The sequence below is a fragment of the Anolis carolinensis genome, chromosome 6 (genome assembly GCF_035594765.1).
Source record: "Anolis carolinensis isolate JA03-04 chromosome 6, rAnoCar3.1.pri, whole genome shotgun sequence".
Lineage (NCBI taxonomy): Eukaryota > Metazoa > Chordata > Lepidosauria > Squamata > Dactyloidae > Anolis > Anolis carolinensis.
The window spans coordinates 69,391,268-69,403,809 of NC_085846.1; the positions used below are offsets into that span (position 1 = coordinate 69,391,268).

General features: G+C 41.5%; 1 protein-coding gene across 4 annotated transcripts in view; it reads right to left on the minus strand.

Moving 5' to 3' along the window:
- Positions 1–12,542, minus strand: part of LOC100562030 (collagen alpha-6(VI) chain) — a 127,002-nt gene that overhangs the window by 16,246 nt on the left and 98,214 nt on the right. For 3 of the 4 annotated variants that reach the window (XM_008112761.3, XM_062958010.1, XM_062958012.1), the window contains exons 29-33: positions 11,858–11,920; positions 7,338–7,373; positions 6,999–7,035; positions 6,014–6,025; positions 3,142–3,635 (exon numbers count right to left, since the gene is read on the minus strand). In XM_008112761.3, the coding sequence (XP_008110968.3) occupies positions 3,142–3,635; positions 6,014–6,025; positions 6,999–7,035; positions 7,338–7,373; positions 11,858–11,920 (642 nt within the window). The remainder of the gene's footprint in view (positions 1–3,141; positions 3,636–6,013; positions 6,026–6,998; positions 7,036–7,337; positions 7,374–11,857; positions 11,921–12,542) is intronic. The other variant, XM_062958011.1, reaches the window with a different exon arrangement.

Below are 12,542 nucleotides of genomic sequence, written 5' to 3' on the forward strand. Positions count from 1 at the left end.
GAGATCCTGAACTTGCTGACTAAAAGGTTGGCGGTTCAAATCCGGGTAGCGGGGTGAGCTCCCGGCGTTAGACCCAGCTTCTACCAACCTAGCAGATTGAAAACATGCAAATGTGAGTAGATCAATAGGTACTGCTCCGGTGGGAAGTCATGGCAGCCACATGACCTTTGAGGTATCTACGGACAACACCAGCTCTTGGGCTTAGAAATGGAGATGAGCACCAACCCCCAGAGTCGGTCACGACTGGACTTAACATCAGGGGAAACCTTTACCTTACCTTTAATGATTTAGAAGCATATCTAAAAATCCTGGGTTATTTGTTTCATTCAAGACAACTGATGCAAATGTACAGTTGTCTGTGTATAGACATAGGAATGGAAAGAATAGTCAAAGACTTGATGGAGTTGGGGTGGAAAGGAAAAGGACACCTCTTGCATATCAAGAAACCCCAATGAGTAGAATCTCCTGAAGCCCTTTTTGATCAGAGTCTTTGAGTAGAGGATTACTTGTGCTTCCCCAAATTAACTCCTTCTTGCCACTATGTGTTCTGTCTCTTTTGGAGATGCAGGTAGGTCTGAATTGATGATAAAACATTTCTCAGAGGAAGAAAATTTAAAGGTGTTTAACAGATTTTGTAGTCAAGTATATAAGAAGGAAGAAATTGATCCAATTAAAATCTCAATATCTAGGGGAATAAAACTTGGAAAAAATTACAGATGCACAGAGAGACTCTTTAAATATGGAAATCACAGAAAATGAAATTAGGAAAGCCATTAAGACAATGAAAGCCAATAAGGCACGTGGACCCGACAGTTTCACCGTAAACCTAATACAGAGTACTACAGGATGAAATAACCCCCCATTTAAAGAAAGTAATGAACCTAGTACTACAAAATAAAGAAATTCCAGAATCCTGGATTCATGCAGACATAGTAACTATCACAAAAGAAAATGTGGACACGACAGATGTACGAAATTACCAATCCATATCCCTCTTAAATACCGATTACAAAATTTCCACAGCTATCCTAGCAAATAGATTTAAAAATTTTAAATTTTATAATTCATGGTTTAATAGAGTCTAATTAGAGTTTTATAATTGATGTTGTACTGTTTTATTGTTTATTAATATGTCTTTGTTTTATTGAATGTATTTTGGGCAATGTAATTTGCCAACTGTTGTAAGCCACCCGGAGGGACTCAGGAGAAGGGCGGGGTAAAAATGATGTAAATAATAATAATAATAATAATTGTTTGGAGAGAGGCTCAGATTATTTGCAGCTCAGGTGCAAACAACTGTGGTCCCAGTTGTTAGTACTGAACAATTGGTCTCCTTAAATAAAACAGGCCATAGGTGCTCTCCAATTGCTGAAAACACTCTGTGATAGACATTCAAGCTAGTTCAGAGACTATGCCCTGTTATTGAATCCAGACTATTCCTATCACACTCTCCTTTTAGGGCAATGATTCTCAACCTGAGTCCTTAGATGTTTTTGGCCTTCAACTCCCAGAAACAGCTGATAAACTGGCCGGGATTTCTGGGAGTTGTGGGCCAAAACATCTGGGGACCCAGGGTTGAGAACCACTTGTATTAGGGGTTTGGTTCCCAGCTTCTGATTGATCAACCACATGTGCTTCTCATTTTCTCAAGTGAATTACATCATCATGTTGGCCATGTTGTGATGCACAGGCAACAGAGCTATATTCTGATAGCCAACAGGTGACACTAATCTTTTAACCTTCTGGAACATCTAGAAAACTCTCAGTAAGTTTCAGAGAATACCTGTATTATTATGCACTTCCTATGAGAACATCTTCATCATTGTCTGTTGAGATTTGGTTCTATGACTCCCTATGAATATCAAAATCTGTGAATGTTCATGTTCCATGATTTACAATGGCATAATGAAATGCTGTTCCAAAGTTTGTGGTTTAAAATATTTTAAACATATTTAGAAATTGTAGAGGTTTGAAACCGTGGATATTACATCCATAGATACTAGGCATGTCCAATCAATGAAAAAAAATGTTTCAATTCTCGTTTCTAAAGTAGGGGGTGCTGGCGCTTTGATATAGAAAGTATTTCCGATTTTTTCACCCAAAATTTTTGGATATTTCTGAAAATTCGTAATGATTCTAAACAGGCTTTTATGGTGATCTTCCACGTGGACGCAGAGGACCCTAGCCCCCACATTTGCGTCCATCGTGGAAGCTTCTGATTGGCCGGAGAGCGGCAGCCATGTTAGGCTGCACTAAGCTCCCATTCAAGGTAGGTTGCAGAAACAATTTTTTAAAAAATGTTTTAAAAATATATTTTTAAAAAATTTGGGGAAAAAAATTAATGAAACATTAAGAGACAATTAGAGAATGGGCCAACAATGGTTCAAATTACATTGCTGGTTGCGCTGTGAGACAATGTCTCGGATTGTGTATCAAAAAGCGAGAACAATCCGAAATAATTCCAATATACGATTCAAAACCATTTTTTGGACATGTCTAATAGATACAGTCACCAGGGGAGGGGAGGGAAGCCAAGGAACACCACTAGCTATAGTCTGATGGCTGGCATATGGCTAGGCATGCTCTGAAGCCGCTCAAAGGTCTTCAAAAGGTCCCATTGTTGCATGCTTTCTACAAAAACATAGCCAGGAATGATTTTTGACTGACCCTAAGGACATAATATAGTCCTGTTGGAGGGAAAAGAGAAACATGAGCCTGAGAGTGAGACTTCTTCGCCCACGAGAAAGTCTTCAAAAACAACTTTATTTTCAAAGACATTCCCACAGCGTGGAGAAAAGTGATTAAATTATTTAATCTTCCCTGTGGGAATGAATAATTTAGATAAGCACAACCCCAACATAAATACAGTGCAGCCTTTCTTCAGTGTGCTCATTGTTGGTGCCTAAACATACAAAAAGTTAGTGGGAATAGCCTTGCATGTTTATCCAATCTACTCCCAGCTGTGCTTTTGGCCTACGCAAAACTAGTTGGGTTGTCTCCCTGTCTGGTAGAACACACATTATTCTGTTACACTAATCAAATAAAAAATAATTAATTGCCATTGACATTTTACCAGAATCAAACAGTAAGCTGCTTGAAATAATTATCCTAGATACAAAGATAAAAAAGGCAGTGTCTTACCATAAAAGCACGGTTGATCCTTGGGACGTTTTTAAAAGCAATGACTGCTGGAAGAATGTCTAATGCCCTGAACTCTAGCACTGCTGTGTCAATAGAAGTTGGGTTTTCAGATTGGCCATTGCTGAAAAACACGGCAACTTTCCTCACATTAACACCCGAGAGAGTTCTCTTGAAGATATTCCTGGCAACATATCTCATAGAGCCACCAAGGTCTCGTTTGCTTGTTGACCTCTGGTAAGAAAGACCAGCAAGCTTCAGAAGCAACTTCTTTTTGCTGTGGAAATCTGAGAAGCGAATGAGATGGTTCGTCTCAGAGTTGTACGATACAACTGCCACTCTGGCTCCCACTGGGCAATTGCTTTCCCTGATTTCAGTATTGTTCACAACTTCTATGACGAGTTCCTTCATTCGGCGAAATAACTGGGGTGTGGTATCTTGCGAGGCATCCAAGGCAAATACCAATTCAGTGGGATATACTGGGCATTGATGCTTTCCTAGAAAACAAAATAAGGTGATTTGCAATGCCAATAATTTAAAAATATGATAATATATACATCATTAGAGTATGATTCAGCCATATATAAGCACTTTTAAGTTCTACTGATTTAAAAAGCATAGATTTAGTTTGCACTTCGCATCACCATTCCAGATACCTGGGAGCAAACATCACTCCCGAGTGCCTGCTTTTTTAAGTAAATATGAATACAATTTCATTCTCCCACCATAGTCAATGAGAATTAAAGGGTGTAATTTAGCTCGTATCATACCCATTCAAACAAGTTAATTCTGATCTGACAATTACAACGTGGCATTGTTAATTTAACATCTTCTGTCCTAATTTTAAAACTGCATAGCAGAGTCCTTTTTGCTGCCGAAACACTGAAACTGAATGAGGCCGTAGCAATGTGTGCAATGTAACTTCTAGGGTTTATGGAGGATAATGAAGTCCAATTAACACATCTTTGACAGCTTGTTGGAATTCGATGGCCCAGCATCTAAGAAGTGTGCATTTCTACTAGAGATGTACATAAAAATTTTTTTTCGTTTCTTTCATGCTATTGTTTCGAACGTTCATCTACACAAAATGAATGGTGACATTTTGTAGGAAATGAGCGGCGACATGAAAATGAAAGCAGTAGTCATCATGCTTACTTTCCTTTTCCTTTTGTACTGACAGAGGGCTGCTTTCCCATTGCAGCTGTTGTGTACCAATGGGTGTTAATAATAATATTCACATTAATAAGGATAGTCACACTGGGACCCTAAGCTGAGCCTGGGAGAGGAAAGCCTCCCCATTATATCGGATGTGGGCCAATGGGTCTTAATAATAATATTCCTATTCATATTAATAAGGATAGTTACTCTGGGACCCTAAGCTGAGCCTGAGAGAGGAAAGCCTCCCCATTATATCGGATGTGGACCAATGGGTCTTAATAATATTCCTATTCATATTAATAAGGATAGTTACTCTGGGACCCTAAGCTGAGCCTGGGAGAGGAAAGCCTCCCCATTATATCGGATGTGGGCCAATGGGTCTTAGTAATAATATTCCTATTCATATTAATAACGATAGTTATTCTGGGACCCTAAGCTGAGCCTGGGAGAGGGCTGCTTCCCCATGACAGCTGATGTGTGCCAATGGGTGTTAATAATAATAATAATAATATTAATAATAACAATAGTGCTCTGGGAAAGACCCAAATGTTTTAAAAGTTGGTGGACTAAAAGGGGTCAAAATTTTCTCTATGTGTGGCGATTTTCACCCCTCTAGCCCAAAAACTGAGGGGGGGGGGTGAGTCTCGGAAGCCCTCCCATTGCAGCCAATGGTCCGAAAATTTTCGTTTTCTTTTGTAAGTCAGACAGAAATTCATTAGCGGGACACGAATATGATAATGAGATGACAAGAATGAAACTACACAAAACGAACAGAAATTCCACACAAATGTACAACACTATGTTGGAGTCTTAGCTCTTTGTGATATTGTACTTAAATAACTTACATATATCAACTGAGTTGACATTGATATGGTATATTATCTAGCACAGTGGTTCCCAAACTTATTTGCCCTACCGCCCTCTTTCCAGAAAAAATATTACTCAGCGCCCCCTGGAAAGGGGGCCGTGGCTTAAAGAGGTGGGTGTGGCTCCTGCTTAAGAGGGCGGGGCTGAGACTCTCCCCAGTCCAAGATGCAGGGCTGGGAGAGGGAGGTGGGTGGGGCCAGAAATGGGTGGCCAGGACTGGGATGGGTGGAGTTACGAGCTCTGAGGCAGGGCTGAGCTTCTATCCCTGTGGGGGTAGGGCCAGGGGAGGGGTGGGGCCTCTTCACAAGTGCCAGAGACAGGGCTGATCACCTGAGGCGTCTGCCAGGACACAGGGGGCGGGGCTAGAGTAGGGGGCGGGGCCTCTTCCCAAGTGCCTGATGGGGCTGAACCTCTATACCCCACCCCCGTGTTCTACAAGCTCCTCACGGGAGGTATACAGAGGCTCAGCTCTGTCTTGTGCTTTTGGGAAGAGGCCCCGCCCCTAGCCCCGTCCTTTAGTCCTAAAAGGCGTCTTAGGAGAGGTATAGAGGCTCAGCCCTGTCTCGGGCTCTTGGGAAGAAGCCACGCCCACTCCTCTAGCTCCGCCCCCTGTGTCCTAACAGGCATCTCAGGTGCTCAGTCCTGTGTCTGGTACTTGGGAAGAGGCCCCGCCCCTCCCCTGGCCCCACCCCCATGTCCTAATAGGTGCCATCACCGCCCCCCTGGATCGCTGCAGTGCCCACCAGGGGGTGGTAGCGCCCACTTTGGGAATCACTGATCTAGCATCTTCACTAGGGTTTGAAAAAACCTACAGAATAAGTTGAAAGTTTTAAAATAGAACAGTTCTCACCTTTCCAACAGGCTAAATCAAAAGAGGAAAGAAAAAGAAAAAGAAAATGGTATTATCTTGAATTATGTTCACATTAATTCATTATATTTGTATAATACTTGTATTAATTATATTTGTATTATATTTGAAGTGATATTGTCAGAAGTATTAATAGTATGCATAAAAGCAAAGTCGATATAGAAACTTGCTGACCACACATAGATCCTTGTGAAGGCTTTAAGGCCACTTATTTTTTTATACTTGAAAATTTGCTACATTATTGGCTCCCACTGGTTGTTTTATGCTCAAGAGAGGTCATATTTTTCAAAGAAAATGGTGTGACTTTTTGAAAAAGTTCCAAACCATTTCTTGTTGAAAAAAGACCTCATGTTGGCAAAATTGTCCCATCTCACTAAGGAGCTCTGAAAGCATTTGGAGACAAGCATTTATTTAAAAACTGAGAGCAATGGTTATGAATACCGGTTACGAAATAATAATGCCAGACACATGAGCTGGAGTAAAATAAGGGCCATTCCATTATCCTAATGCTATTTTTATTCTCATGGCTATTCTATAAGGTGGGGAAACAATCTGACAGGTATAACCCCCCTGGCCACCTCCTTAGTGCACCTTTGGATGAAAACATCTGATCCTGAGCATCGGTCCAATATCATGGGATGTCCTTATTGGCCGATCATATTCTGGAAAACCAGTCCAGGATCCCTTACTCCAAATCCTCAAATCTTTTATAAGAAAGTCCCTTCTTGAGCTATCCCAAGTGAGTCTAGTGAGGCCACTCTTCACCTAAAAGGTGACTGCCAAGGTATATACCAACTAAATCTCTGTCATACCAATTGTTTCCTGCCACTGAAAGCAGCTGAACCAATGAAGGTTTGCAATCATTAATTTATTTCATTACAAATAGAGAGACCAATACATAAGATCTCTCTTTATACTATAGAAACATCTGCTTTTTCTGCATTGGAAATCAAGACTAGCTACTTACGGCTATGTCCCCGGACATACTCAATGAGTTCACAGGACTGAAGGGGGAAAAAATCAAAGTAAAGTTAAATGACAAAACCAAACAAAATAAATCTAATAGATGCAAGGATTTCTCAAATGTATTACTATCACAATGATATAATTACAGGAACACAGTGTAAACCTAAATTAGACCATTCTAACACACAAAATTGTGAGGATGCAATGGGAGAAAGCGATACTTGCTATCTTAGAGGAAGTATTTGACTCTGTGTGTATGGAAGGTGTGTTTTATGTGTGTGCACTCAGTTCTGTGTGTGCCTTAAGGATATTCAAAATAAAGAATATTAGTCATACATACCGAAAATGAGGGCAGTCCTTTTGATCCTTTTGGACCCTAGAATGATAATATCGATATTAGAGAACTGGAAGTTTTAACTGAAGATGACCACATCCAAATTCACACACTTGTTTGAGATATTAAACGTCTACTGTTTTAGTATCTCTCTCTATGAACCACCTTGGAGATTAAAATCTTCTGGGAGGCCCTGCTCTTGGTCCCACCTCTTTTCAGGTCCGGTTGGTGTGGGACGAAGGACAGGGCCTTCTCAGTGGTGGCCCCTTGGCTATGGAACTGCCTCCCCAGCGAAATTAAGTCAGCTCCCTCTGTTCTGTCACGAGCTGGGCCTGTAACTATTGTCTTTGTATAGGACGTATACTTTATGCCCAACGGGAAGCCAGGGCGCCTCAAAGAGAGGTTCTTGAGGATTTTCCTGAAAAGGATAGTCCTTTGAGTCTTTAATGAGATAACAAAGTCTTTATTATTGCAAATAACATTTCAAGGTTTCCTTAATAAACTGTTGGTCTTTTCCGTCTTGTCCCCAGGGGACAGGCAATTGGCTTTGGATAGCTGTGCTTTCTTTATAAGAAAAAAAACCCCTGATAACCTCTCCCAGGCTGTCTATTATATGGGCCTAGCTGATTTGGGACCCACTACCGATTCCAAATACGTCTAGGTATCGAGTGGACCTACCAACCAAGGCTTGCAAATGTTTCAGCTGGGGTTCCATGGATCTGTAGTGCTGTTCCCTCTCCGAGGTTTCTTTGGAAACTTTAGGGCTGTATCCCTCAGGAGCTGTGAGGCTGAGAGGCTGTGAGCACTTAGCCAGAACCTTTGGGACCTTTCCCCTGGAATTTCTGTTTATGATTTCTCGGATGTTCTATATCCCCGGATGTTCTTGAGATATGAAGCTTTTCTTCGGGACGAGCTGGTCTATGTCCTATAGCTTAGCTTCCTTAAGTGAGACTGACTTAAAAATGGCTCCTTCCCTCCCAGAGCCCTGAACAAGGGGCGGAACCAAACTTAATGATGATGGACAGGCGGCCTACCCTATGACTGCAAACATTAGCAGAAAGAAAATTAAGTTGGAGCTTCTGGTACAGCCGTACCAGCACACCCTCCCTCCTGGACTTCAGAAAGTAAGTAAAAACATGGCTCTGAAACAAGCCTTTGGTCAGTAGTGCAGTGCAATAAGTGATGATGGAAAATGTGCAATAACAACTGGAACAGTTTTTAGACTATGATCTTGGATTGTGTGGTTTTAATAATGTGTTTGAATCTTTATATGGCTTTTTATGTTTTAATATATACGTTTATTTTTATATTTGTTGTTGAAACGGCATTGAAACGTTGCCTTTTGTAATCCCCCTCAGGGTGAGATGGGTAGGGTATAAATAAATATATATTGCAGGGTTGTTGTATGTTTTTCGGGTTGTATGGCCATGTTCCAGAAGTATTCTCTCCTGACGTTTTGCCCACATCTATGGCAGGCATCCTCAGAGGTTTTGAGGTACCTCACAACCTCTGAGGATGCCTGCCATAGATGTGGGCGAAACATCAGGAGAGAATACTTCTGGAACATGGCCATACAACCTGGAAAACATACAACAACCCTGTGATCCTGGCCATGAAAGCCTTCAACAACACAATATATATTCCCTTCCATCAAATCCACAGGATAGGGACTTCCCATGTCACCATTAAGAAATTAGTCTAGCTATTTTTGTTCAAAGCCAATAGTAGTGTATACAGAACATTATCTGATCTCTGACTTGTGCTAAATAGCTCAGGGGTGCCTTACATGATTTACACTCTTTTCACTTCTTAGCATTGCAAATTCTTCCCCTCCATTCTCCAGCATTCCCCATGGCATGGTATTATGCCTGGACTGAAAATAATGCTGTCTAGGATACTCCAAATATGGGTTTATAAAACCAGCTTCAAATCCTGATTTAAAATACAGCAGGCACATTTAGCTGTCTGTTATTGTAACTGATCCCGGCCATTAAAGCCTTCGACAATACAGCCCGGAATACATACAACAACCCTGATTTAATTAAATCAAGAATTGATTGGTGTAATTGATTTTAAAATCTGGTTGATTTAGAAATGTCTCTTATTGGGAACCAAAGCATTAAAAACCACACCAACAAAAATGAAAACAAAATTAATCACAGTAGCAGAGAAAGAGCAAGGATGAATTCAAACATCCATAAAATTCATTCCGATAAGTTAGTGTCATAAGTGCCAAGCTGGCACATACAAACATTCACTTTTATTATATATATAGATAAGCTATATCTATATCTATATATCTATCTATAGATAGATAGATAGATAGATAGATAGATAGATAGATAGATAGATATTGCATCACATCCCAAGACATCTATATATATAATAAAAGTGAATGTTTGTATGTGCCAGCTTTCTGATTGGTCGGGCGGAATATGTGCCAGCTTTCTGATTGGCCGCCACTTTCACAGGCCACTGGGACCACCAGGAAGGACGGACCTGGACCAAACTTGGCACACATAACCCCTAGGACCCATTCTATGTCCTGGTGCCATTTTGGGTGTGTGTGTGTGTGTGTGTGTGTGAGATGGGCCACGGATGATGGGATTTGCAGTACTTTCAACCGCTTCGACTCCCACAGATCACCGCGATGCCCACCAGTGACGGATCTGGACCAAACTTGCCAGACAGAACCTCCATGACCCACTCTATACCCTGGTGTGGTTTGGAAGAGTTTGCACCATGGATAATGGGACTTTCAGTACCTTCACTCACTTCCTGAGACCACTGCAACTGCCATAAATCACTGATCCAGACCAAACTTGGCACACAGAACACCCATGACCCACTCTATACCCTGGGCAAGTTTGGAGTACAATGGACCATGGATGATGGGAATTGCAATACCTTCACTCACTTCCAGAGAACATTGCGACTCTCACCAATGACGAATCAGTACCAAACTTGGTACACAGAGGCCCCATGAACTACTCTACATCCTGCCGCTGTTTGGAGTGGGATGGACCATGGATGATGGGACTTCCATATAGGAGTTGTAGTTCACCTGCACCTGCTGAATCCCGCTGACCCTGGACCTAGACTACACTTGAAACACAGGCAAACAATGCCTTTCTTAAATGACCCAGGCACCGCCAGGTCCCCAAGCTAGTCCATAATAAAAGTGAAAACCTGTATGTGTGTATGTGGCACGGGTGTCTGCTCACACAGACAGCCTCCGGCCTCCACAAACAGGCTACACTTCCCATTGCTGAGAAACCAGCAAGTCACTCCTGTCCACTGACATTGTGAATACAGCAAGCTCCATGAACATGTAGCCCAACCCCTGCCAATGTCCTCCCCAAACACTACGGCCCACCACCCAAGGAATGCTTTCATTTGGGGACCATTTCATCCTAGATTTTGCTTTTTCCACCACAGGTAGGCATCCCAGGGTTCTCCATTGATGTAGAATTTGCATGATCCCGCCTACTGCCCTTCCATTTCAAATCTATCTGCATAACAAACAGAGCAAAACTGAGCAACAACTAAACTTACTGGAGAACTTTGGGGATTGAAGTTGTAGTTTACCCTACATCAAGTCAGAGCATTGTGACTCCTACTGGGGAATGTATAGGAGTTATAGTTCACCTACACCCAGAATGCTATGAACCCAAACAATGATGGCTCTGGACCAAACTTGCCATGCATACTTGATATGCCCAGATTTGGAGGGGAATTGGCCTGGACATTTGGGAGTAGTAAGTACTGGGATTTAAAGTTCACCTGCAATTGAACCCCACCGATGATGGACCAGGGTCAAACTTACCACAAAGAGCCCCCATAACCAATATAACATATTGGACAAGTTTGGGGAAAAGGGAGTTATAGTTCACCTGCATCCAGAGAAACATCGACCCCTACCAACAATGGACCAGGACAAAAATTTGCACAGAGAAGCCTCATGACCAACTGAACATAATGTAGGGGTTTGTGGGAATGGGCTTTTGGGGGTTGTAGTTCACCTGCATCCAAAGACCACTGAACCCATCCAATGACGGATCTCGACCAAACTGGGCACACAGACTGAACATTTCCTGCTGTGGATACTGACAGATGTTTCGGGACAATTGTCCATGGAATCTGGGAGTTCTAGTAGTTCACCCCCATCCAGAGAGCACGGTAGGCAGGCGATGACCAGCCAACGACAGATCTGGACCATGCTTGCTACACAGACCCAAAATGGCCAACTTTGAATACTGGCAGGGTTTGGGGAGGATTGAACCACGATTCTGGAAATTGTAGTTCACCCACTCTAAACCGAGAATACCTCACATTCAAATACAAATAATGCCTTTTTCAAATAACCCAGGCACCGCTTGGTCCCCAAGCTAGTATAGAATAAAAGCCCAGGTGACTCTACAGACTTTTTGTCTGAGATGGAAAGATGGCTGCATCACCTGGAGAATGAAGAGAGACATATGTAGATGTAGATAAAATTGCATACATTTTGTTATAGCAATACCTACCGGACGTCCTGGATAACCCCATGCTCCTGGTTCACCTGTTGCACCTTTTGGTCCAGAGATACCCTGGAGGCAATAAATGGCTTATTTGTATACAGTAACAGCATAAATATGTACATTCATATATACCCTGAAAACAATGGGAGAAAAGTAGCCTTCCAGAACTAAAAATAGTTAATTAGAATGGCACAATAAGAGGAATATGCATTTAAGAAAGGAGATGAATAAGCATATGCTCTTTCTCTCTCACACACTATCATATACAGTAGAGTCTCACTTATCCAACATAAACAGGCCGGCAGAACGTTGGATAAGCGAATATGTTGGATAATAAAGAGAGATTAAGGAAAAGCCTATTAAACATCAAATTAGATTATGATTTTACAAATTAAGCACGAAAACATCATGTTATACAACAAATTTGACAGAAAAAGTAGTTCAATACGCAGTAATGCTATGTAGTAATTACTGTATTTAGGAATTTAGCACCAAAATATCACGATGTATTGAAAACATTGACTACAAAAATGCGTTGGATAATCCAGAATGTTGGATAAGCGAGTGTTGGATAAGTGAGACTCTACTGTATATATACACACACATACAAATTGTTTTCCAGCTCCCCATTTTTTTGAAAAAATACTGCCCAAAATTGGATACTTTGGCCATAGTCAGACCTTTGCTAGAT